Source organism: Lytechinus variegatus, chromosome 17 (genome assembly GCF_018143015.1).
Source record: "Lytechinus variegatus isolate NC3 chromosome 17, Lvar_3.0, whole genome shotgun sequence".
NCBI classification, from domain to species: Eukaryota; Metazoa; Echinodermata; class Echinoidea; order Temnopleuroida; family Toxopneustidae; genus Lytechinus; species Lytechinus variegatus.
The window spans coordinates 13442569-13470143 of NC_054756.1; the positions used below are offsets into that span (position 1 = coordinate 13442569).

Below are 27575 nucleotides of genomic sequence, written 5' to 3' on the forward strand. Positions count from 1 at the left end.
AAATTCTGTCTGTAATTACACTGAATAATTTGATGTAAATGTAATGATTCCACGAGTAAATTTGATTTTACTCTATTTGTATATAATGTATTATACTGTTTTATACTGTTTTTACTTTATATACTTGAATTTCTAAGATGATGAGTGATTTGTTTAATAAACTGCAGGGCGCCTTTGGAAAGCAGTTTTTGCATAACTGATCAGGCCTACCTGCAGTATAAAGAAATCTAATAGATAAATAAATAATATGTAAACCCTAACGTAGATAAAAAAAAAGGGGGGAATCAAATGTGAGAAACATACCCTATCAATTTATCAGAGAGGTATACTTCATTGTTTTTTAATGAAGTACAACATATTTCTTTTCCAAGTTCAAAAGACATATATATTCTCAATTTATTCATTTTCATGTTCATGCGAATCATTTAATCAATTCAATTCAATTCAATTCTTTATTTCATTTCCATTCAAAACATAATACAAAGTAATATAAAACAATATAAATCAAATACAATTTTACAGAAGGGCATTCTTACTTCGTAAAAAAAAACACAGTATAATATAGAGCATAAATGGATATGGAAATGAGGGGGGTTATTATTATAATAATAATTATTATAATATACATTCTACTCAGTGCCTTTACGATAAAGTTTGTCTATTCCACTCTGAATTTGAAGGGTGTGAGCTAGATATATGAGGAGTGTTGATGCAATGTGTAAGCTATAGACCGAGTTTCGGATAACGTTCACTAATTCTTGAGAGTGAGAGAAGCGAACGAGGCAGATTTTTTTGTTTTTATATAATCATATCACATAACATATCATTAAAGGGATGGTCTGGGCTGGAAGTGCTTATAGCTTAATAAATAGAGTAGACATATTATTCACACAAGTATGAAATGATAAAAAATATGATTTTATGTAATAACATGAGAAAACGGAAAGTGGGGATGTGATGTCATCAGCCCACCTATGAATATCCATGATGATTGTTATCACAAAATATTGCTAAACTTTAAATTTCAATAACTTTATTATTTGTTATCTCATTTTGATGAAATTTTCGGTATTTTGCTCAGTGAATTCTACTTTATGTATTAAGATTAAGATATAAATATTTTCAGCCCGGACCATCCCTTTAATTAGGCACGTAAAAGTCAAAATAACCATTATTTTAAAGGAAAGCTGACGAAAGTTTTAGATATTGACAGGAAACAATATCATGTCTTAACGCTTTTCCTATGCTTTTTTTTCACTCCTTTGTTACTTTTTGCTTAGGGTATCAAGCGCCTCGAAGCCTATAACCCCCCCCCTTGCTACGCCAGAGCATTACGAGCATTTGATTAATCTTAAAGTATAAGGAGTTTGGGTTAACGATAAAAAAAAAACTTACCGGCACCACCGCTTAAGCACACGAAGGCAAAAGGCCGGACCCCCTTTTGGCCTGGAAAATGGAGGGCTGTAAGGTGGAAGGAAACGGAATTGATCATATTCGTCCCTGCCGCGAAGACGAAGCCGAATGATGCATACATATACCAGAGGTTTGATAGGAAGGATGTCACGAGAAGACCAATGGAACAGCAGAGGACACCAAGGCAGGCGATGGGCCGATGACCCCATCGCAGGAAGAGCATCGTCGAGATGGGGGAGAACATGGAAGCCACGCCCCATGCTATTGAACCCATCCATCCTGGTATCGAAGGGGAATGTTGGGACAAGAGAGAGAGAGGGGTGGAGAGAGAAATTATTTTTCTTTTTAGTTTATGTGTCACATTCAGTATTTCTGTCGATCCCTATTTTCCTCATTTGTTTCTCACGGTTTGTTGTTCAACATACACCTCGAGAACGAGGACCTATATGAACCCTTGGCCTACTACTTATGTTGTAGTTGGTCCATGAAGAACATTGATACGGCAGGAACTCTATAGAAAGTCTGCAGGCAATTGTACACGCGTGTCTTAGAATAGATCATTTAGATCTATTCACTCTATGTACCCACTCTAGTCGTATTAAAAGGACATGTAGGCCTTTGTGGTTATATAGTAGTATAAAAGTAGCTGTCGTAGTCAGGGGCGTCGATCCATTTTTCAGATGGGGGGGGGCAAAATCATGAATCAACGTTCAGGCGCTCGATCAAACAAAACAAACACACATAGGACTATATATATATACATATATATGATTCATGAGAAAGACACACATATCTTACCAACAAATTAATGCGAGCGCGAAGCGCGAGCTGAATTTTTTTAGTATAGTGTCCTGAAAACAGGAAAAGGTACTTGTTTAGGACTGATTGTAGTTACTCATGAAGAAAATACATATCTCACTACACAGACAATGCGAGTGCTGAGAGCGAGCTTAAATTCCTTTATATATATTCTGACCTGAAAGCTTGATACTTTAAGCATTTATGGTACCAATGATTAAAACTAAAAGATCAATCTAAAAGAACAATACATGCGAGCGCAAAGCGCGAGCTGAAAATTTTGATATTTCGATCTTAAAAAAGGACAGTTTAATGGACTTTTTTTTAAAAAAGAACAAGATATATATATATATATATCTAACAAATGATTATTGCAAATCGAAGCGGGAGTTCTTTCTAAGGTTTAGAACTCAAAACGGGACATTGTATTCACCTATTTAATTATGAAAAGTATGGGGTTTTGCTCAAAAAATCATGCGAGCGCGAAGCGCGAGCTGAAAATTTTTACATTCCAGTTGGAAAGGCGGACATTTTTAGCACGCGATTTTAAATAAATGTTTAAATCTTAAATAATAGTATAGTAGTAGAAGTAGTAGTAGTAATAGAAGTAGTAGTAGTAGTAGTAGTAGTAGTAGTAGTAGTAGTAGTAGTAGTGGTAGTAGTTGTATTAGTTGTAGTAGTAGCAGTAGTAGTAGTAGTAGTAGTAGTAGTAGTAGTAGTAGTAGTAGTAGTAGTAGTAGTAGTAGTAGCAGCAGTAGTAGTAGTAGTAATAGTAGTAGTAGTAGTGGTAGTAGTTGTATTAGTTGTAGTAGTAGCAGTAGTAGTAGTAGTAGTAGTAGTAGTAGTAGTAGTAGTAGTAGCAGCAGTAGTAGCAGTAGTAGCAGTAGTAGTAGTAGTAGTAGTAGTAGTAGTAGTAGTAGTAGTAGTAGTAGTAGTAGTAGTAGTAGTAATAGTAGTATAAAGCAGCAGCAGTAGTAGTGGTAGTAGTATACAGTGGTAAGAGTAGTGATAGATGTAGTAGTCATAAGATAATAGTAGTAGTAGTAGTAGAAGTAGTAGTAGTAGTGGTAGTAGTAGCAGTAGTAGTAGTAGTAGCACTAGTCGTAGTAGCACTAGTCGTAGTCTAGTAGTGGTAGTACTAGAAGTGGTGGTGGTAGTAGCAGTAGTAGTAGTAGTAGTAATAGTAGTAGTAGTAGTAGTAGTAGTAGTGGTAGTAGTTGTATTAGTTGTAGTAGTAGCAGTAGTAGTAGTAGTAGTAGTAGTAGTAGTAGTAGTAGTAGTAGTAGTAGTAGTAGTAGTAGTAGCAGCAGTAGTAGCAGTAGTAGTAGTAGTAGTAGTAGTAGTAGTAGTAGTAGTAGTAGTAGTAGTAGTAGTAGTAGTAGTAGTAGTGGTAGTACTAGAAGTGGTGGTGGTAGTAGCAGTAGTAGTAGTAGTAGTAATAGTAGTAGTAGTAGTGGTAGTAGTTGTATTAGTTGTAGTAGTAGTAGTAGTAGTAGTAGTAGTAGTAGTAGTAGTAGTAGTAGTAGTAGCAGCAGTAGTAGCAGAAGTAGTAGTAGTAGTAGTAGTAGTAGTAGTAGTAGTAGTAGTAGTAGTAGTAGTAGTAGTAGTAGTAGTAGTAGTAGTAGTAGTAGTAGTAGTAGTAGTAGTAGTAATAGTAGTATATACACTGAAAAGATAACTTTGTCAATTGACAAATATAAATTTGTCATTAATGTGGTTTAATTTAACAAATTAATAAATTTGTCATGCCAAAGATTTGTCATTATAGATTTGTCATGCACCATAACATGACGAATTTTAATTTGTCATGAAAAGTGGTCTAATTTGACAAACCTTTTTCAAAGTTTGTCATTGCAACATTTTAATTCCTCATTCTCATTTTTTAATTTGTTTTTTACGTTCATCAATTTGTAATGCATTTTGACGTTAATTTGTCATGTAATAGTCAGAAAGCACACCTGTGATAAACAAACAAATACAGATAGTTAATATTTTTGTAAGTTTTAATAGAACCTCGAAATTCCTGAGGAAACAAATTCAAAATACATCAAATCCAGTAAACACTTGCCAGCAAGTAACATTTTATAAAATATTTACTAAAATTCACTGCAAAGTCAAAATACTCTGCATTAAGGATGTTAATCTCCTTTGCAGTCTGTTTGATAATTCTTCCATCACAGTACGAGTGTCAAGCAGACTGCAAAGGAGATTAGCTAAAACTCCTGTAAGACCAACAAACAATCTTTATCCTGACAAAAAATTCTTTTCGATTCCCAGTAATAACCATTGCAACAAATTCAGTTACAAACCTAGCCTACATCAAATTCACTACATGTACAATGTCAATATACTCTGCATTAAGGACATAGAGAAGTTTTGGCTTATCTCCTTAGCAGCCTGATTGCGACTTCTGCCGTCACAGTAAGATTTTCAAGCAGGCTGCAAAGGAGATAAACTAAAACTCCTATATCCTTAAGAGCAACAAACAATCTTCATCCCAACAACAAATTCTTTTCATTAATTACCACTACTGTATAACAATTGCAACAAATTCAGTTACAAAGATTAGGGCCTACATTAAATTGTCTAGCAATGTCAAAATACTTTGCATTAAAGTATAGCTAGAGGAGTTTTAGCTAATCTCCTTCGCAGTCTGATTGAGACTCCTGCTGTCACAGTACAAGTGTTAAGCAGGCTGCGAAGGAGATTAGCTAAAACTCCTCGATATATTCTTAAGAGCAACAAGCAATCTTCGTCCTGACAACAAATTCTTTTCAGTTACCACTACTGTATAACAATTGCAACAAATTCGGTTAGAACAATTAGGGCCTACATCAAACTCACTAAAAATGTCAAAATACTTTGCATTAACCTGGGGCATATGCATTGCAGGGGGTGCGGGGTGTACGTTCGCAAAATGCGAAAGGTTTACTTTTGTGCGTCTGCGTTAATCAGTTGCCTTTTTTTACGTTTGAAACATAAAATTGGGTTGTCAAATTGCCACCCCCCTAGCTTTTTTGGTCGATGATTAAAAATAAATGTGGTATATAGATTTCAGGAAAATTTAGCAAAAAGTCCACTTTCCAAAACTTTTCCACCCCCCCCCCAGAAAAAAATCCTGCATATGCCCCTGGCATTAACTTTCTGACATCAAATGCAGTTACCAATACAATGCAACAATTGCATCAAATTCAATAATATCAAAATATCATATTTGTTGTTTTTGTTTAACAAAACCAATTGATTTTTGTCAAACAAAAACAACAAATTTGATGATTTATTACAAACCTGACGAATCAAAATACTTTCCATTAAGAGTTGAAAATAATTCCAAAAGCACAATAAAATGTTGGACAACTTTAAAAAAAAAGGAAATAAATTTCCCCGATCCAAAGCCATTAAAGAATGAAAATTCATCTTTAGTGTTTCAGTCTTTTTGGAACTGTATTTGTTTTTGTTCTTCCTTCCTTGGAAGTGGGCTCTCACATTTTTCCATGATTTACTTAAGAAAGTGAGAGCCCACTTGCCACTTACAATTTCACATTTAGAGAGCAAAACATTTTAGCTATACACAATGCCAGTCCATAACTGCAAACATTGATAGTCTAAAATCATCAAATTGAAAAGATGGAGATTTTTTCCAATTAACCTATATAAAAAATCTTTGAACTTTAAGATTGAATTAACCATCATGAAGATTTTCAAAAATCTGAACTATCCAGAATTTTTAGTTTGAAAGCTCAAAAATCTGAATACCGGTAGTTGGCAGTTATGTACAACTACTGCACTTTTATAGAAAACACATTTACGTCGACACCAAAACTAATGGCCAATCAAGGTTTAAAATATTGTCCTTTTGTTTGGCTTGTTCACAATACTATTTTTTCTTTTCTTTTTTTTACAAGCATATTTTCAAAAACAATTTTGCATTCAGCTGTTGCAATAACATAAACAAGGCAGTTCTTGAAACAATACAGGTTGATATGAGAGAATCCTTACGCAGTTGCTGAGGCTACCTCACAATATATTCAAAAGCTTGCAAGCTACACTTTGGCATCTGTCCATCAGGCCAACCTCAGCAATTGTGGGAGGATTCTCTGTACAGGAGATTTGAGAGTCAACATTGATTATGTGTACAGAAGTTCCCACATATATATAAAGAAAATACAAGACCTTGCACTTTGATTTCTCAGGAATGGAGCTCTTGAGATATTCAGATTTTCCTGTGATTAAATGAAGTGTGAATATTATGGAAGCTTCAAAGTGCCACTGAGATGTTGAGATAATTATCTTGGGAAGTCGACATCATGATAGCAAAAGATCAGATGACGAGATCCAGGATCTCATCATGTCGACATCTTTTAGAAGAGATGATCAGATGACAAGATCCCAGATCTTGCCATGTCGACATCTTGTAGAAGAGATGATCAGATGACAAGATCCCGGATCTCGACATCTTGTAGAAGAGATGATCAGATGACAAGATTCCGGACCTCGTCATGTTGACATCTTGTAGAAGAGATGATCAGATGACAAGATCCTGGATCTCGTCATGTCGACATCTTGTAGAAGAGATGATCAGATGACAAGATCTTCGATTCATGATTGTGTCATCTGATCATCTCTTCTAAAAGATGTAGACATGATGAGTTACGAGATCATGACATCTAATCATCTCTTCCACTGGATGTAGACATGACGAATTCCGGGATCTTGTCATCTGATCATCTCTTCTACAAGATGTCGACGTGACGAGATCAGAGATCTTGTCATCTGATCATCTCTTCTGAAAGATGTGGACATGATGAGATCCAGGATCTCGTCATCTGATCTTTTGCTATCATGTTGTCGACTTCCCAAGATAATTATCTCAACATCTCGGTGGCACTTTTAAGCTTCCATAGAATATGCTTCATCAAGTGTGTGAGCCATCTCCATCTACTGTGCTCTGAATGTGACTTTAAACTTTCTTTCTCAAATCTCTTTAAAAAAAAATCACAATTCATCAATACATACTTACAATCTTTAAACTTGTAACATTTTTAACCTAAAGGAGATGCCTGTGTGACTTTAGAAACAGCTGTTCCATGAATTCTGCCGGACTTCAGTCACTTCCCTTGTTTGGAGGGCACATTCTTCTTCAACTTGTTGAGAAGGTTGATAACAGATTTATCAACAGGACATGCATCTTTCACCTGAAGAATTCCGAGTTGACAAAACTCCAGAATTTTCATGACTGATGGCTCATAGGCCAAATGGAATATGTAAAAACCAGCTACGTAACAAGCCAATGCATGCACTTTATCCTGGACTTCACAGACTCTATGCTCCTCCAGAACAAGCTCATAGGATTCCTCTTGATCGCCGGATACACGTACGTACATGGGCTTCGTTTCAACCTGTCAATGAAAAACAATAACAAGGGTTTCTTATTCAATGCATGTGGCTTAGCTTCTCAACAAGAAATACGTTTGTTTTTTTAAGAAACTTGGCCCATCCATTATGGGACAATGGATGGGCGTGCGAAGTTTTATCAACAAGTGGAATGCCTCTGGCCGTCTCACCTGCATCACAAGGTTCAATATAGCAGCAGTGCTGACTTTGAAAACTACCTTAACTCGCACAAGATGTTCAGTTATACATGGTTACTCTTATGTCCACTTTTTATGAACTAGACCAATAAACTTACAGAGATATGATGGTTATTCAACAAAAAATCCCAACATGGCCAAAGTTCATTGGCCTTACATGACCTTTGACCTTGATCATGTGACTTGAAACTCGCACAGGATGTTCAGTGATAATTGTTTACTCTTATGTCCAAGAATCATGAATCAGATCCATAAACTTTCAAAGTAATGATGGTAATTCAACAGATACACCCAATTCGGCCAAAGTTCATTGACCTTTGACCTTAATCATGAGACCTGAAACTTGCACAAAATGTTCAGTGATGCTTGATTACTATTATGTCCATGTTTCGCGAATCAGATCCATAAACTTTCAAAGTTATGATGGTAATTCAACAGATACACCCAATTCGGCCAAAGTTCATTGACCTTTGACCTTAATCATGTGACCTGAAATGCGCACAGGATGTTCAGTGATACTTGATTACTCTAATGTCCAAGTTTAACGAACTAGACCAATAAACTTTCAAAGTTATGATGGTAATTCAACAGATACCCCCAAATCAGCCAAAGTTCATTGACCCTAAATGACCTTTGACCTTAATCATGAGACCTGAAACTTGCACAAAATGTTCAGTGATGCTTGATTACTATTATGTCCATGTTTCACGAATCAGATCTATAAACTTTCAAAGTTATGATGGGAATTCAACAGATACCCCCAATTCGGCCAAAGTTCATTGACCATAAATGACCTTTGACTTTGGTCATGTGACATAAAACTCATGCAGGATGTTCAGTGATACTTGATTAACCTTATGTCCAAGTTTCATGAACTAGGTCCATATGTTTTCTAAGTTATGATGACATTTCCAAACTTAACCTCAGGTTAAGATTTCGATGTTGATTCCTCCAACATGGTCTAAGTTCATTGACCCTAAATGACCTTTGACCTTGGTCATGTGACATGAAACTCTAATAGGATGTTCAGTAATACTTGATTAACCTTATGGCCAAGTTTCATGAACTAGGTCCATATACTTTTTAAGTTATGATGTCGTTTCAAAAACTTAACCTCAGGTTAAGATTTGATGTTGACGCTGCCGCCGCCGTCGGAAAAGCGGCGCCTATAGTCTTACTCTGCTATGCAAAAAACAAAAACAAAGACGTTAAGATTTCTTGAGATTATGGTGCGCAATCATGACTGATGCATGCTAAATAGCCTGTTAGCAGCGTGTCTTGCAAACGCGCGACATGCAGCATGACGACCAAGCAACACACAATATTTTTCACTTACTTGGATTGAAATATTTCTCTTTCAATAATTATTCAAATAATATTAATAAGATGTAACAATATTTTTGGCAAATAAATCACTCTGATGAAATGCAAAACTAACAAAATTCCAACACCCAGAATATATTCAGCTTTGTTTTGTGCTGTAATTTGCAACTGCATGCTAGCGGGCTGACTGGAATGTTGTGTTATCACACATAACATGCATGTAAATCTTAAGTACCTGATCACATAATACCAGTGTACTTTGTGATAAACACATTCCACCAGTTGTCTCAGCAGTCTGAAGTTGTAGAGCGGAGTGCAAAAGAATGCTAAAATATGATTCTTAGATTTTGGCTTTATGAAACTAATAATCTAGTCCATGTCAATGTTGTAAAATTATTTCTAACTGGTTTTGCGGTACCATACCTTGTCACTTGAGATGAATATATCACCTAGGTCTTCCTTGAAGAAGGTTGGTAGGATCTGTATGGCAATTTCTGGAATTAGATTAAGAAATGTCAATAATTTAAAAAATGCACCATGTTTTTAATTCAAAACAGAAGTTTGTATTCTGTAAGTTGGAATCCAACATTGATTTACCACCACGTTACCACTGCAATCTTTAGATCATGTATGGATTGAAGGGACTGAAGTTCTTAGCTGTAATTTTGCTCAAAACTAATGAATAGGTTAGTGCCTTCAGCCTTGATTCTCACGATTCCAAATTTAAATACCCACATGCTTCATAACTAACAGCTGTCTCTTATAGCTCAAATTATTGAAAGATAGAAAAGAAAAAAAAATTCAATGAAGAATTATCTCATGTCGGCTTCAAAATTGACCACAAATGGACAGGAGTTAAACACTTTAGGCAGGCATTAGAGACAAACTCATGAATTTCTGGACATTGATACACATCCACTTGAAATCAAGTGACTAGGCCAAGTGAGTGTAAAGTGGTTGCATGCCTTTGTGAGCATAAAGTTGGTTGCCTGGAGGGGTTCGAACTTTAATTCTTAAAGTGTATTTACAGTTTCCTTTTATAATGTGTGGCACACTGGAATGAAGAGATAATTATCCATTGTAATAAGGGAATAATGTTACAAATTACTTTTCCATTGTATAACATTTTGGGTTTTTAATGTGTGATGTTACGAACAAATTAAAAATATCCGAACAACAGAATACCTTCTTTACTTCCGGGAACTGACACATCTTTCTTGGCTCGTTTGCATCTCTCTTTGTGGAGTCCAGAAAGGGGTTCTGCAAGTCTTTGTAGTCCTTGGTGGAAGAGTGTAATTAGGTCCTCACCATGAATCCTGCGAAACTCTGCAAGAAACTGAAAATATGATAAACATCATGACCCCTGTTTACTAGATTAATGCTGGTGTTGTTGAACATGTTAAATTATTGGTTTTTATAGTGACAGGCTGATTGGATTTATAATTTTACTGACAAGATACAGCTTCATTCAGTAAATCAGCTAGCTTATCATGAACACAAACACACTCCTGTAAAGATCTTGTTTAGACTTCTTCAGGCATTAATTTGAAGAAATTGTAATCATAAACCCTACCATCTTTGGTAGGGTTCATGTGGTATGACGAAAGCATTATATACGTCTATCATGAATTAATCACAAATAGAGTATGGCGGATAAGACACCATGCACTCCAGCTTTGAGTTTTGAAAATTGCAGGTGTGGTATATCTCACACTCAATATATTAAGGTGTGCTGTCGAAGTGCATCACAATCAAACTTGTAAATCAAATTTCAAATATTCAAATAAACCACCCTGCATACGCTACCATGGCTACATGGCACGCAACATACCACATGTGCAGAAACGACCAAGTGTATATGGAATTCCCTGTGGAATTCAGGAAAAGGGAGTGAAGGGGCTCCTTTTTATTGCACGTGAACAAAACACTACATGACCGAACGTAAACATAAAGGCTTGAAAAAACTATTATTTACACTGAACTTTTCCTTTGTCAATATACATTTTGAAAATTTTAATTTTGTTATGATTGATTAATCCTGCAAGCCCAAAGGCACTTTGCACTTTGTAGCCAATTAAAAAAAATAGGCGTGTGAAAAATCACACTCCTTGTGATGATTTGAAACGTTTGATCACACTCGCACGCCTCAAAACTCAAAGCCTATGTACTCGTGAAATTGGCAATGTGCGTGTTGTACGCCTGGATGAGACTAAGCATTAGTGTTTATATTCCACCAATATGCCTGAAAATGTAAACCAAGGTATTAAATTTTATATTCCATGTACAGTACATGTGTGCATCATTTGCATGTCAACAATTTGAATGTGGATACAAAACGTATATCTACATTAAAAATAAAACATACACACCTCATCAGCTTCTGGCATAAACAGCCATGGATATTTCTCTTTGATTACTGTAGAGCTTGCACCACCCTCCACAATTTCGTGGCGTCTATCTGGAAAAGTTAAATCCATGCGTTGTGTGACCTCCTTGAAATCTGGACGCTTTTTCTTGCTCTCAACTGCTAGCCACTCAATATGGGCCTTAATGGTTAATGGATCTTCTGATTTGGGTCTTTCAGGTAGGTAATTTTGTAGACCAAACATTGGTGGGAATTTGGGTTTAGCTGGTTGTTTTGCTGCCGATTCCATGCTTGGTTTCTTCATGGGTTGCTTCCTTTTTCTCATCTGAACTTGTAGCAATTTCCTTATATCGTCCGACCTATTCCGCTTGTTCTGAAATTTGTATTTGAGTTTGGCTAACCACAGTTCCTGCAAAACAAAAAGTTTGATCAAACAGGCTCAACAATTAACAGCAAAAGCAACGCAGTTGTTGAACCACAAGTGTCGCTTGCTTTTGCAATTACCAAGGTCAGAGTTACAAAGTTTCAGAAGCAGCTCTGCAAGTTTCTCTCATGTATAGACGAAAATATAAAATACTTCAATGAGGTGAAGAAAAAAAGGGCTGCACTTCATAGCACAGGATGCTTCCCTACTCAAATCCCATCTATTTTGCCTTTCGCTGTCCCACACACCAGTGGCATAACCTGAGGGGGTAAGGGGGCATTTGCCCTCTGCTGGAAGGCTCACCAGTCACCCCCCCCCAAATAAAATGCCAAACTCCATGTCTATTAACAATAGTCGGTTATGCCCCCCTGATCACAAGCCTGTCCTCCCCCCCAATGGAAGACCCTAGTTACACCACTGCCTCACACCCTTTCCCAAACACACGCCTCATTCCAGACCTACCCACAGCCTGCCTGATCAAACACTATAATTTCAATAGTTTAGCTCCACCACCTGGTTACGTGCACATCCCCACATCCAAAACCTAAAAATACCCTGCCCATACCTCAACCCACTGTCAATATTGTACAAATCTTTATTTGACACATTCCTCCTTGTGAATGTGCACTTACCTTGTTATTGGTGTTGTCTAGCATGGCTATCTTTGGGAACTTTGAAACCAGCTGCTCCACAACTCCGGCATATTCACGAGGAGTTGGATACCTACAGGATATGAATAAAAAAATGTATTTAAAAAATGTTTGCAATTGCACTTGATATCAATCAATGCTCATCATCAACGAATGTCAGTTGGGTCATGTGGCGTAACCAGTGGGAAAGGCAGGGGCAGACGACTAAAATAGGCACGGCAAGGAGCTAAAATGCTGATGTGAGGTAGGAGGTGAAAGGAAAGGGAGAGGTTAGAAAGGGGGAAAAAAGAGGAAAGAGGAGGAAAAGAAGGAGGGGGAAAGAAAGGGAGAAGGGGAAGTAGACGGGAACCGGGATAAATTTCGAAAAGGAAACAATTTTTTTGCTAGTCAGTTTTTCAAAGTTATAGAATTTTAGATGGGGTCAACCATTTGAGGCATTGTAAACTTGGGACGATGCTGACGTTTGTCCCCTGGACCGACATCCATTTTAATCAAATTATAGGGAGGGGATTGCAACATAATCATGTGAGCAAACTGCAGGAGCTACTACCACTACCGTACTAAACTTGCATGTAGGAATACAATGTAGATAATCAAGCATTAAACTTACAGTGTATGGTGACGTATTGACTCAAATATGATATCAAGAATTGCCGATTCATGATGAGACTTTACAGCACCAGATTTCAACATGTTAGTAAGCTCTTCTGGAAACTGAGGTAGCTTGTATTTTGTGTACCATCCAGATCTACTGACTGCCACTTGATCTTGGCTGGAAGAAAGGGGGAACAATCATAATTTCAAAACATGAGCTAGATTCTCTAACATTTAAATTTAATATCTAGACGAATCTGACGAAACCATGTGATGGTCGGGATGTTGTGACTGCCCAAGTGGGTGGATACAATCCCTTTTAGTTATACTGATCGATTTTGTATTGTATTATGAACTTACCTCATTCTTTTGTCCACATGTAACACGGGTGATCAAATGCTGTTTAAAATTCCCGACATGACTACACCAATTTAGGGACATTCAAATGGCAGGCTGGCCCCAGTTATGTCTTCCATGTTGAAATCAGATTTGTTATTAACAGGTCTTTTAGAAATGGTTAACAATGGCAACACTCTGAAGCACAAAAGGTTTATTATTCTGCAAACATGCCGTCTTCTGAATTCCACTTTCATGTCTACCATATATGTAGAAATATTAAGAGTAAATGATCACTATATTGAAAAAGTAACATGGAACTGATCGATTTATATTCATGGAAAGGGCTTTAGTGAGTGACCAACTTTACTCTCCTTAACTATCAAACCATGTTACAGGAAAACGAATTTATTATAATTATATTTAGATTCTTTTCAAAATTTACCTTCCTTTACGTTCAAGATTGTGATCTTCTGCTGAACTTGCATCACCACTTTCTGCTGTCTCACTGGATCTTGAAGCACTAGCACTCACTGGTACAAACTCTCTTGCTGGCTCTTCTGAGGCCTTTGCACCATTCTGCAGAAGTTCACTATGGGATGAAACTGGAATCTGTACTTCGAAAACTTGCAGAACTTGGATCTTTGCTTTATGCTTGACTTCTTCCCCAAACTCTAAATCAACATATTCTCCAAAGTCTTCATCAAATACTTGGAGCCGAAAAGTTCCTTGTAAGTCTGGAAAAGCCTTTCTGGCTTCTTCAGATAGTTCTGTAGCTGTGACAGGGCCATGCAAGGATACAACTTTCTTGAACCCATTACAGAGTACCAAATACCTGAAATACATTTGAGATTTATTGTGTTATAGACATGTATACACAACACGGTAATTCTGTGACATTTATTTGCAGAACATATTCAAAATAGTCATTTTCAATAATGGCATTGTAGCTGTAGTGTATGACAGGATTCATTCATGGACTAGTGGTCCAAGATATGTTTCAAAGACCCAAGTTACAAAATATGATGGCGCATTACAATCAACTTGGAATATCCTGTAGTGTATATTGAAAGAGGATGATAATCAGCCAGATCGGAAACTCTCACAAGTACTAGCTGTCCACCATCATCAGAAACAGCATATGCGTGTACATGATGTAGGTACTCTGTTGTAATAAGAGTTTTACAAGCAACAAACACCATTCCAGAAATGATAAAGTTTGTGTCAATTACCCCAAACTGGTAGCTTTCATCTCTTTTTTGTAGTACAACAGCAGATCCAGACTTGTACCATGTACCATTTGAAGATACTTTCTCCACCTTATAAACAAATTCAGCTTCCTTATCGAGAGGCAATAGTAGCTGGTGCATTTCTTTTGATAACAATCTGATGGGGACTAGCTCGCCACCTGTGTGCTCAATTGTGTCACTGGTTAAAAAATCCTCTGAACGTGACCTGCACCATGTCTGATAGTATTCATGTCTTTCAGCGAGTGTTTTTAGTATATTCTTTCTATTTTTTGTCCGCCATGCAAGTTCCTTAAAGAAATGGTGCTTCCCCTCAAATCTAAGGGTCCAGCAATGGACTAGTGGTCCAAATTTAAGCATTTGGCCAGGGTAATGTGTCACAAAATGGAATTTAGGTTTCATTGTTATATCATCATATTCACTGTAGTATGTTGAAAGAAATGTTTCTATAAGATATGCTAAGAAGTCTGTCATGACTTTATTCACTCTTGGGGCCACACAATATTCTACCACATCCAATAGCAATAACAAAACCAGCCATCTAGTATCAGTGGTTGGTACAGCATAACCAATCATAACTGGGAGGAGACGCAGCAGGCACCATGCCTGAGCAGCTGTTTGTTTTACTCTGAAACTTCCCATATCTGTGGACATGCGAGTGGGTTTGTTACACACATCTTCTTGACCATAATTAAATGAATGTATAGTACTATCGAAGAACTGAAGGGAAAAGTATCCTTGCTGGACACAATGCTTTATTGTTAAGTTGATCACTTCTGGTATCACACCCTCAAAAAGATCATGTGCAATGTCGAATGGCAACCCCGATGTTACGTGGAAATATTCCAACTGATTAAACTGGGAATCCTTCAATACGCCATATACCATTCCCAAAGACCGATTCTCCTGCACACGTTGTACTTGTTGGTTATAGGTTGCCCTAGATCTTTCATCAAGACTTTTGCAGTTAAAGTGATCCTTCAGTGTTCTTTTTGTAACATTGCATTCTCTACATACTCTACCATGGTTGAAATGTGTTTGATATCCTCCTATCATGTGAGCTCCCAAATTATCAGCACTGATAAATGACACTGTTCCATACAACGTATACTGTATATTATCTTTCCATATTGAAAGGCCCTCTGTTTCCAAGATTTTCAAATCATGTATCAGGGGTGCGATGATTGAATGAAAACCATGCTTTTGTACATGACTTGCCAAGCATAAAGTAGCTAATTGAATCACATATAACCTGGAACGGAATTGTGGTGAAATATTTCCCAAGATGTAGTAGAAAGCACCAATTTTCATTTTCTTCACCTTATTGCCTAATGGATTGGCAACACAAAACTCGTCGTAATAAAATTGCAACTGCAGTGACATGTCCCTAGATAACAATGTATTATTTTTACAATTTGATCCATCACAATAGTCTAGAAGAACATCATCCTGTGATAAGTGTCCATTGTAAATTTCTGCAAAAACATCCTCTTTCTTCAACAATGCCTGGATTGTTTTGTGAATTGGTACATATTGTATTGTTTCATCATCTCCCTTTTCATCCCGTCCAAGCACATATTCAATGGGTTGAACAAAATCTAGGTTTTCTGCAACATAGGTTTCAAGACAATCTTTCGATGACATAAAAGTAAATGCCTTTTCATACTGGGATTCACTGAGTACATGTGAAATATCCTGACCAATATTGTTGATCATCTCCATATCAGCACCACTGTTTTGTAAAATGACATTGATCCTTTTAGATACATCTTCTCGATAATCACTGAAATGATCTGCAACACGTTTTGCTGTGTAACTACATGCCGAACTACTTGATTTATGTTCCTCTCTTAACCCTAATAAAAAAGAACTAACACATTGAGGAACATCAATTTCTATATCATCATCACTATCAACTTCGTCATGCTCAATATCATCATTAGCAGCATCTTCATTTTCAACAATTTCATCACCATTATCCATATTTTCTTCAACCTCATCAGCCTCTATGTTTCTGGTTCTTTTAGAACAATGATTTGTCCAAAATTCATTGTGTTTACTTTTTAGATGTCTCAGATATTGTCTTGTTGTATTGAGCAGTTTTTGACATCCATTGATGTTGCAATGTACAGGTTGATCATTGTGACCATGTCTATAATGCTTGATGAGTGTTAAAAACCTTTGTGTGTCAAAAAGGCAACGACTACATGTAAAACGCATCTTTTCTTGGTGATGCTTCACGAGTATGAGGTGTATTGTCTATAAAACAAATCTCAAAGTACTTTTTTTTTCAAATTGATTTTTTGCACAATTGGAAGGACCTTTGACTGTTCACTATATTTTTTTCATTCAAGCCCTGTCACCCAGTAACCTCAACCTGTAAATTAAGAAGTGCAGAAAAAGTAAATACGGTAAATTAGTTTATAACACTAGACTTCATGGACAACTAGCACAACATGTTTATAGGTTATGAACAGATGAGATTTCAAGCCCCTTAAAAAAAAGCTGGTGCCCCCACTTGAGTTTAGTTTAAAATGTGGCAAACAGTATTGACTATTTTAGTAGTCCATCCTTAGTGTGTGACATCACCAATTTGAAGGCTAGCTGTTTACACCAATCGAGTTACAAATTCTAATATCTCTACAATTACACAACAAAAGTATACATATTTGGAAAGCTGAAGATATTTATAAACAAACCAACAATTAATGCACATTTCAATGCATTATACAGGGTATCCTAAAGATGAAATTCTAAATAAAAGGTGTCAATTAATGAATGCTAAGGCAAAAAAAAATTCTCAAAGCTGATGGTCAATTTTGAAATCAAATGCACAATGATTTTTTTTTCTTCTTCTCTCTATTAGTTTAATGATTTCTAATTTGTATATTTTGTATGTACTACATTGTAAAGCACTTGATATGATTTCATGAAAAGTGCTATATAAGTTTAAGTTATTACATTATTATTATAAACGTACTGAGAATGACATTGGTTTCTCACTCACAACATGGTGGTACACACTAGGACCCTTGTGTGCGAGTTCCATCGAAATTTGATAAGGGCCGGTTTTAGCGTAGGAGCAACATGAATGTATGCTCACGGTCCAACAGACAGACCAACAGAAGACAGAAATGGCCATCACAAAATTCCATTTCTGGTTTTTACCAGGGGGAAAAAAAATCTTTTTTATTTAAAAAAATCCAAGAAAATTGCCAACCCTTTTGCTAATATAATCATTTGCAATATGGGAAACTGAAAGAAGACTTGCCCATTATTTGGACAAAGGACAGAATAAACTCACTGAGATTGGATTTAAATAATTCCCAGTTGGTTTGATTCAATCAACAATAATTCTGCCATTTTAAATGATAAATAATTCTCTTTTTCAGTCATACACTGTAGGCTACTAATGCCATTCTCTAGCTTTAAAGGGGAATCCAGCCTTGGCCATAGAATGTTGTGTTGAGAAGGAGAAAAATGAATTAAACAGAAAGGTGAAAGTTTGAAAGAAATTAGACCAGCAATAAGAAAGTTATAGATGCTTTAAAATTGAGATCACTAATACCATGTATATTTCAAATTGGCAACTGGGAAAGTAAATTATGACAATGGGCAAGGACAACTTTCCCATAGGCCATGTACTTTATTATCAGGGATTTGTAGTTTTCTCCTAAGTACCCATTCCCCTGGGGCAGTACATGTAATCTAAATATAACCCAGGTAGTATATTGTTTAATGTCCTCATGAAAGAAAAATGTAATTTGAAATAAAACTTTTGGGGAAAACGACATTTTAGCCATAATATGTATTGGAATACATGGAAGAGTAGTCCTTGCCTTACATCACTATGACATCACATAAGCGGCCAATTTGAAGTCTCCATGGGTAAAGTGATCACCAATATTTACAACTTTTAAAAATTCATATCTTTCTTGTTATTTTTCCAATATTGTTCAAACTTACACCCACCAACTTGTCTGATTTTTCTTTTTCTTAAAAAAACAAGTTTTTATTTGGGTTGGATTCCCCTTTAACATTAGGCCAAGAAAAAAAAAGGTTTGTCTCATGTCCCCCCACACGCATTTATGTCACAATGATTTAGCGCGTTAGTCTTCGCACTGCCCGACTCTTTGAAGGATTTTTTTCTAGTTGTCAGAAAAAATGAAAAAATTTGGCTGCAAAGCAGCGATGTAAAAAAAGTGGACCAAAAACGCAATTAAAAAAATCTGTTAAGGCAAAAAAAACAGGTTTGTTTCCTTAGGGCCGCGCGCATATTGTTGAGCCAATTTTGGCTGCATTTCATTCTTTATTTGCAAAATCTAGAGAAAAAAAAATATTTCACAAAAATCAAAATGGTGCAAGAAATCAGATTGATCTTAATTGGTCTGTAAACTGGTAATTATTGTAAAAACATCATTTGCAATTGATTTCACCACCAATACATTTGGCTTGAAGCATATTTTATGCCAAAATCACAACTCAAAAATAAAAATATAAAAAATGCATTTCGCATTTAGGTTTTCAGACCACCCACAGGAAACAAACTTGTTTCTTATTTTGCCTTGGAGCTTTGCATTTTTCTCCAACTAAAAAAAAAAACCTCATAGCACTTACCCCGAGACACCTTTTTTTGCCTTACACCAAAATCATGGCAATACCCAATTGATTGGCATAATATAAAGCAAAGCATGATTTGGAAATATGTAACGTCACCGCCTTTTTTTTTTGGGGGGATGAGTTTAAAATGCATGGCCATGATAAACTTTCAAACTACTGTAACAGTTGTTATCATTTGCCTACCTATTTGCTTCCATCATGCGTTGATCTTGAGAATTTCATGTGATCTTGTTTCGAAGAAATTAGCACTAAGTACATGTAGCTCTAGACTCTCTGAAGGTAACTGCCTGATAAGAAAACATACAAATAATAATTATTAATTTCATCTTTACAAAGACATATTAAATGTGAGAAATTAGCTTAATTTTTAGGAACTCTGTATCAGGTAACATTGTGAAAATCCTTTTTTGCATTTTCTCCAAAATTTCTGGAATTCTTTTTTTCAAGATTGTCTATCGTGTTTCTTATGCAAATTTATGTCCCATATGTGACAACTTGAAATACATTTTTTTCCTTCTTTTTTAAATGGCTGTTAAATTAATTCATTATCCAATTTTGAGTTTAAAAGTTATAATTGAAGTATACTACTAGCCAATGTACAAATAATAAAAAAGACAAACAAATCTTTAATTAGTGCTGTATAACTAATTGAACACATGTGCGTATGGGACAGATGTGTTACGTATGGGGCCATTTAGGTAGAAAGGTTCTAAACTTAACACAAAATCAAAAGTTCCCCCAAAAGAACCTACTATAATTTCTAGGATAAAGTAACGTTTCTTAAAGATGAAACCTAGTAAATGTTCTAGCTACTGTTGTTACGAAGTCGGTGTTGCAAAAATGAAAGGATCTGTCACTTTGCGGCTGAATGAACACAAATTAAGCACAAAATGAGGCCCGTTTAAAAATTGCAAACATATGCCATTGGTTATACCTTATGCTTTGTGGCGGGGATTTTACTGTGCATTCCATTGCATGTTTGTGTTACAATATCTGCATGTTTATGTTTGTAACACAGAAGGATGGACATGAAACAATTGGAGGTTTCAAAAAATGTTTTACTTTGGTGGGGGGGGCAAGCTTGTCGCTCATGTTTAACAATTAGCTAGTTGTTTAGGTGGTGAATGCAAGCTTTTAGCGTGCTGGATAACTGGGGGGGGGGGTGCAACACCCCCCCCCCCCTTCGTTAGACTAAGGTTAATGCATGCAGTCATTTATATGTACAGTACACATAGAAGGCAATTTCTTGTATCCAGGAAAATACAAGAAATTATTTTTTGACCTTTGACCTGTATTTCTTTCTTTGCACCATCACCATGGCATTGTTGTTTACATGTAGGCTTACGAATTTCACAAAGAATCAATCTCTTCACAGGATCTTACAATATCGTTTATGCACGGGAACTGGGTGGCAGTCATCTTGTTGCCATTTCCCCTCCAACGGGCTCGTCTAATCAAAATGGCCGTCCTTAAATCGAGCTTTATTTAGGTCTACATTTGAAGCACTCTAGGCCTATATCTACGGTTGGAACCACTACGTCACTTTCACATTTCAGTTTCCAAAACAAAAATAGGCCTAGATCTAATTCTCATTATTAAAAAAAATTCCATTCCAGATTTTACCACCGGGATTGGCACTGCCATTCATGCATTCCTGTCATACCACTTTAAAATTTGCTCCTATTCAAATTAAGCCTATAAAATCGGGCCTATGTTGACCTGAATAAAGAAAACAGTAGACAAATCCGACTTGGCACATTCCAGAATTACCTGCACCTCACCGGCAGCCATTTATCACAAAGCTCGATCGTGATTAGCGCTCCTGATGCGATGCAAGTGTCAAGCGCTAGGAGGCCTATAGCCTCACGACAGTGAACGTTGCAAATTGAAATCTAACTTAGCGAATTATGCTAGTTTATGTGTAAATTGCCCTTGTAATGGTGTCGGTGGGGCATAGGAATGTGCTAAGTCGGATTTGTAGATACATGTAGGCCAAGGCCATGAAAATGATGATAGTGAATCACCCAGTCAAAAGACCTGGCAATCATATGGCACAGTCAGTAAGTAAATTAGGCCTGGGCCAACACTACTGACTGTCATGAGACATGAGTGTAGCAAACAGTCTGCAGCTCCTGACAGGTCTCTCCTTATTGCTACTTATTGAATTTGAGTACCGGTACAAATATTAACTGATAGGCCGAACAGGTAGCCTATGTCTACTTAGGCCTAGTCCCAACAATTACAGATCTACTTTTCTTAAACTTAATTAGGCCCTAAACAATTAGGCCTAAGTTTAACGTAAAACATTTAAGTTAGGCCCTAAATTTATCCCTAGATCTAGGCCTACCTCAGACTGGTGAAACTAGCCTACACGTACATGAGTACAGGACACCCGGTCCAGACCAGGGCCAGGCAAGACACACATGACAAGACAGTACGGTACACGCATTCGACATTGTTGGACTCAATCGCATTTAATAAGCTTAGGCCTACATTGTATTGTCATTGTGTGCTACCTCGAGCGAAGTTCGTGCAGGCTCAACTCCACTTCACTACCCCTTACACTACACTCCACCTACCGGTACTTTCGGGTAGGTGGGAGACGGGAGTGTGGTGTAGTGAGTGGGCCTGCACGAACTTCGCTCGAGGTAGCCGTGTGCATGCAGGTATGCATACTCAATTTACTAATATTTCGGTGAAAAACACTTCACTATTATAGAATTTCATACAAAAGTTATCTCCACAGTAATATACTACAATCAAATTCAATAATTAATCATTCAATTTATTTTTTTAGTACAAAAGTTTACCTTTTTCGATCTTCCCAAGCCTTGCCTCGCAGCTAAATCACGGCGACCGGCGAGTGATTCGAAAGACGCTGATTATGTGCGGGGTGTCCCAAACTGTCTTCAGGAGCTAAATTTGTCATGCATTTTGCGTCAACAAATTGATTTGTTTTTCAGCAAATAATTTGTAATACAATTCGTTATGGCCGACTTTAAATCGTCATTTCTACATTGACTGCGAAGAGGATTTGTCAATTACGGTTGCGAAGATTCGTCACGCAAATTAATCAGTCATGCGCAAGTTTGTTTTTGTCAACACCAGTTGAAACTTTGTAATAGTGCTCGATCAATTTGTTATGTTACTTCCATGAGTTTGTCATTTCACAGTTATATCGCAAAACAAATTATTTTACCCCGATTGACGAATTAATCGGGCCTTGTGACAAAGTTATCTTTTCAGTGTAGCAGCAGCAGTAGAAGTGGTAGTAGTATACAGTGGTAAGAGTAGTGATAGATGTAGTAGTCATAAGATAATAGTAGTAGTAGTAGTAGAAGTAGTAGTAGTAGTGGTAGTAGTAGCAGTAGTAGTAGTAGTAGCACTAGTCGTAGTAGCACTAGTCGTAGTCACTGGCGGATCCAGGGGGCACAGCCGGCCCGTCAACCCCCCCCCCCCCCCTTATTGAGAGGAATGATTAAAATTTGTAATGTAAATTTGCCGTTAAAAGAGAAGTGTGCCCCCCCTGGTCATTTTTTTCTTGGGAAGATGTGCCACCCCCTATAGAAAAATACTCGACCCGCCCCTGGTAGAAGTAGTATAGTAGCAGAGTAAAGTAGGAGGCAATTAAAACAAACAATTTTGAATTTTCCGGTTTGATATACCGGTAAATGGAAAATCGCTGTCCCTAGAAAGTATGTCAAAATAGGCCAATATAATCTATGAGACATAAAACAATTTCTACGTTCTTTATTTCAAGCAAATCATAACATGGTGAGAGATTTATCCTTACCTGTAGCTACTGCTGAGGATTCAAATTCTTCTTCAAGTGAAACAAAGAGAACAACAAAACTAGAAATGATCCCATATGTTATCGTTAGATGTATGAACGCGGTCACTGCCATGATCCAACCAGTACGGTTGAAGTGTGAACATGTCTTCCATTTCATGATGATTGCCTCGTCGATGACGCGGTGATAAGGCCGATATGTTGAATGAGTGCGCGGTATACTGACGTGTACCGCGGGCTTCTATCATACCAGCTAGCGATACACTCAGTTGTCAAATTGCGATGATGTTCACGCAGACAAAGCTCTATTAAAAAAATGAAATATGGTAATGCAATGTGAGCTACAATAACTGAACAGTCGCAACAATAGGCCCCGGAATAGGCCACTTACATTGACGAGTGGATACCATGCGCGACCAAAAAACACGTAAAAGGATGTCCTTTTCAAGATAGGGCACGTTACGTACGTAACGTGATAAGGGTACGTGTCAAAAACAGGGTATCTATTTCGCTAGAAAAGATACGTGTTTAGGTGCAGATTTGCGGGGATGATAAAACAAAATTAAAATATTTTATAAAGGATGTCCTTTTTGCCCCAACACTTCGTGTTTAGAGTCTTATTTGCGCGAGCTGTGGAAGGTGGGGCCGTATACCACCAAATGATGTGTGAAGATAAAACCGACGGACCCGTGACATAACAATGAAATATCGCTGTACTTGTTTAGAGGTTCATTTCAGGGAATACTTGCCATTAGTATCGTTTTGTTTCCGATACTGTCTTGTTAAGAGTAGGGTTTCACACGCCAATACTTGTTTAGGGGTGCATTTTCAGAATATGGAAAATACATGTTTAGGGTGCTTTTCGAGACTCCATGGTCTCGCATGGTATGCACTCGTCAATGAAATAGTGCCCCCCCCCCATTGGCGGCGGAAGCCAGAAAATGTAGGGGGTGTCCACCTGAAATTTTGGGATGGACACAGGTAAACAATTTGACAAGCGCCCCCCAAAAAGGTTTTGAACCTAAATTTTATGAGTTGCTAACCAAACATTTTTTGACAAGCAAAAAAAAAAAGAAAAAACGTTCATCATCATAAATTTTATGAGTTGGTAACCAAAAATTTTTTGACAAAAGCAAAAAATGAAAATAAAAAAAATATTTAAAAAAAATTCATCAACCTAAATTTTAGGGGGGGACAACACACGTTTCAGGGGGGTCCACGTGAATTTAGGGGGACGCAGGAAAAAAAGTTGACAAGCAAAAAAAAAAGGATATCAAAGCAAAATTTAGGGGGGGACCGTCCCCCCAAAAAAAATAAAATTTAGGGGGGACACGTCCCCCTGCTTCCGCCGCCTATGCCCCCCCCCGGGGATAATCAAAATGAGGCTTTGAGTATGTACGCACTATAATAGCTTCTTTAACACCCCCATCACCCTCTCATTACAAACGTTTTATTCGGCGTATAAGAACTTTAAAGCGACAACATCGAAACACAAAGTGAATGTAATGATTGGAATGCAGTTTGAAATAATTTATAGCATTTGGTGAGTCTTAAATTGATTTCGTTGGTCTGATTGTTCATTTCTGGTTCAAACTGTAGGTCGAACTTTTCTTGGATGACTTGTCTAGGTTAAAATATCGAGTTTGATTGTTGGGGATAGATCAGTGACAGTGTTACGAGACAGCTAGTGTTACTGTTATTTTCGAATCATCCCATGAATTCCTGTATACTCTGAGTGTGAGTGATATACTCTAAACGCTTACCCTTGATCACTAGAGTACGTATGGGGGGCAGACTGCCCTCCGTGACGAGTCACAACCGAGGCAAGGGATGTATCCCTCCCCCCCCCCCCCTGACGAGTCACAACTGATCCCTGACGAGCCACCAGTGGTTCTCTCCTTTGAAGTTGAAGACCTTTTTTTTCTTTCTTTTTTGCTTGTCAAATTTCTTTCTGGTGAAATCCTTATTGGTTGAAGATTTTTTGGGGGCCGGGGCTTGTCAATTTTTTTGGCGGATGATTTTGCTCCCTCCCCCTGTCAAAAATCCTAGGTACGCCACTGCCCTTGATTGTACCTCAGAGGTACAATCAAGGGTAAGCGTTTAGGGTCTTTGAATTTTATGCTTGTACATCTTGGGAGATGTGAATATCCGATGCGTTTGCACTATATAGACTTACTGTGTATTTTGATGGCGTGATTGTACTTCATATGATATTACAAATATATACATATTTTAGTTGCATTTAAACAAAGATGCCTGCTTTATCTGAATAAATTACCTTGCAGACGTCTAGACCTCGAAGCTATCAGCGCTTCTGCTATATATGTTTGAGCAATAAAGATTTCAATTACCATTTCCACTCGCTCGGTCGGTATATTGCCTTTATGACGATTAAGGGTTAATAAACAAGAAGATAGATGCAAAACCATTTTGGACAAGCAGATGCAACGGGTTACCAAATCACGAAATGCAACGGATAGCACACTTCTACCACAAACAAAATAAGATTTCTTCCTCGCTCGCTTCACTCCCTCAGTCATGTAAATCACTTACACTCGATATGAAATATACGCCAGGAGCCTGCACACTAGAACAAGCACCATCATTAATACCAACAACACTGGGTGTTGACAATCGAGGCAGGTCTTTCGAAATACAAAGGCGAAAAAATGCTCGCTTCGATTAGCAGCAACAACAATCGCCACCTAGCTACACAAGCATGCTGCCACACTGATACATACACAAGCAATGGGTTCAATTGACATGAATCTTGATTTATTTTTAAACGCAAACGAGAAAAATGGTAGGCCTCTCCAATTTGGGTTCAGTCATGCAACCAACGGCTTCGAAATCTTCCTTTGTTATCCAAAGGCACGCATGATGGACATCGAATATAACGGACCTTTGTCACACTAAATTCATCAATTTTCCAAATTCGACAGGGTATAATACCTCGGTTACATGCTCTACACGGCGAGTCGAAAACAGCGTTTTTTATTCATTTGTATTCAAACCACCTATGTGAGTAGCTAGCTATTGCAACTAAAAAATTTAAAACGGCTGTTTTCCACTCGCCATATATACAGCCACCGAAGAGCAAAATGACTGAGTTATTACTCTGCCTGATTCAGGTGCGTAGCCAGGGGGGCGGTCGCCCCTCCCCCAAAACGTCCCCAAAAAGAAAAAAAAAGAAGGGAAAAAGAGAAGAGAAAAGGAAAAGGGAAGGGAGGAAAGGGAAGAAAGGTAGCTTTGTGTTTCTTCCCCCCCCCCCCTTTTTTTCTCAAAAGAGAAACTACTTCATTCTTGCTCTATGTGCACGGGCGGGGAAGGGGGGTGAGAAATAAAAGACAGCTTCGGTATAGGGCCTAAAATAATGGATATCTCGTCGACAAAGCTAAGCTCTTACACACTTCACCCACCCCTCCCCATATGTCTGCCTACCAACGACGTCCAAAAACGCCCAGGAAGATCAGTTTTGCAGATGTGATCGATGTGTCATTGATAGATTCATTTCATTTCAAATTTTCAACAATGAAATAATATCAGGTCTACAATACAACTAGACATCACAGCGCACGAAAACCTGTCAAATCAATTTATTCTTCTTCAGATTGCAAACTTTTGATTACTTACCTAACTGCGTCACTTAATGACGTCATCAACACCACCAGGTCCTATATCTCGAATTCCCAGGTATTCCTTTGGCAAATAGCTGGAAAAACGAAATCTTAGCTTTCGTCACGGCGAATTGGTCTTATTTTAGTAAATCTCTTCATTCATAGCCATGAATGTTTGGGAGATCATTCAATTCGACTTCTCGACCAATCCAGCCTCTCACCGTGCCATGTTAACGTAGCCTATATGGAATACACGCAGCATCCTATACTAAGACAAATCTTGGGGGTGACACGCGCTTCATCAGCACCCCCAAGCACCCCGCACTTCGGCCCAGGCCCATTTGCGACTATTACAACTTTGCCATTATGGCAACAATGGTAACAGGGCTCAGCAGCCAATCATAATCAAGGTTTACATGAAAGCTACAATAATGGAAATTGACCTCTCAGATCTGTAGCACAAGTTGGCCTACGTACAAAAATACCTGGAAAAATAAAACTGTTTGAATATTAACGACTTAAAGTATTTTGCGAACAATATAATTTGTATGAGAGTAATCACAGATAATTTTACCTCCCCATGTTATTCGCGCTATTTTGCATTCAATCCCCGGATTCAATCATATTTTATCAACATATCACGAGGTAAAACCAAAACTTGCTTGTTAGTGACCGGATATCCGATTCGCATCCGACCAAGCAAGTCGACGATGTGATAATGTAAGCTAATGGTTTTGAACTTGTCGTGTTTCCCCATTAAAGGAACCGATATAATTTAAGACACTATAAATGATACTATAAATTAGT

General features: G+C 37.4%; 2 protein-coding genes across 5 annotated transcripts in view; both read right to left on the bottom strand.

Annotated features, from left to right (window-relative positions):
* Positions 1 to 27090, bottom strand: part of LOC121430904 — a 38081-nt gene extending 10991 nt beyond the window's left edge. Inside the window, exons 1-3 of one of the 2 annotated variants that reach the window (XM_041628334.1) lie at positions 26785 to 27090; positions 23155 to 23456; positions 1396 to 1692 (exon numbers count right to left, since the gene is read on the bottom strand). In XM_041628334.1, coding sequence (XP_041484268.1) covers positions 1396 to 1692; positions 23155 to 23311 — 454 coding nt within the window. In that variant the 5' untranslated portion in view covers positions 23312 to 23456; positions 26785 to 27090. Of the gene's footprint in view, positions 1 to 1395; positions 1693 to 23154; positions 23457 to 25704; positions 26098 to 26784 lie in introns of those variants that run through there. The other variant, XM_041628335.1, reaches the window with a different exon arrangement.
* Positions 7052 to 22610, bottom strand: LOC121430903. 3 transcript variants are annotated; one of them, XM_041628332.1, is made up of 9 exons: positions 22172 to 22610; positions 19545 to 19648; positions 13940 to 14329; positions 13175 to 13336; positions 12547 to 12637; positions 11495 to 11899; positions 10311 to 10461; positions 9549 to 9619; positions 7052 to 7610 (listed from the first exon to the last, which is right to left on the bottom strand). In XM_041628332.1, exons 2-9 carry the CDS (start codon positions 19559 to 19561, stop codon positions 7320 to 7322), a joined length of 1578 nt encoding a protein of 525 aa, XP_041484266.1. In that variant the 5' UTR covers positions 19562 to 19648; positions 22172 to 22610; the 3' UTR covers positions 7052 to 7319. The 3 variants fall into 3 exon arrangements, with proteins under 3 accessions (XP_041484266.1, XP_041484267.1, XP_041484265.1); XM_041628333.1 differs by having other exon boundaries at positions 13940 to 17118; XM_041628331.1 differs by lacking the exons at positions 7052 to 7610; positions 9549 to 9619; positions 10311 to 10461; ... (2 more) ...; positions 13175 to 13336; positions 13940 to 14329 and adding an exon at positions 14344 to 17118.
* Positions 27091 to 27575: the final 485 nt, after the last annotated feature.

Bases quoted from the DNA above. Each gene is read 5' to 3' on its own strand.
- LOC121430903 (XM_041628331.1), bottom strand. From the start codon at position 16,961: ATGCGTTTTACATGTAGTCGTTGCCTTTTTGACACACAAAGGTTTTTA.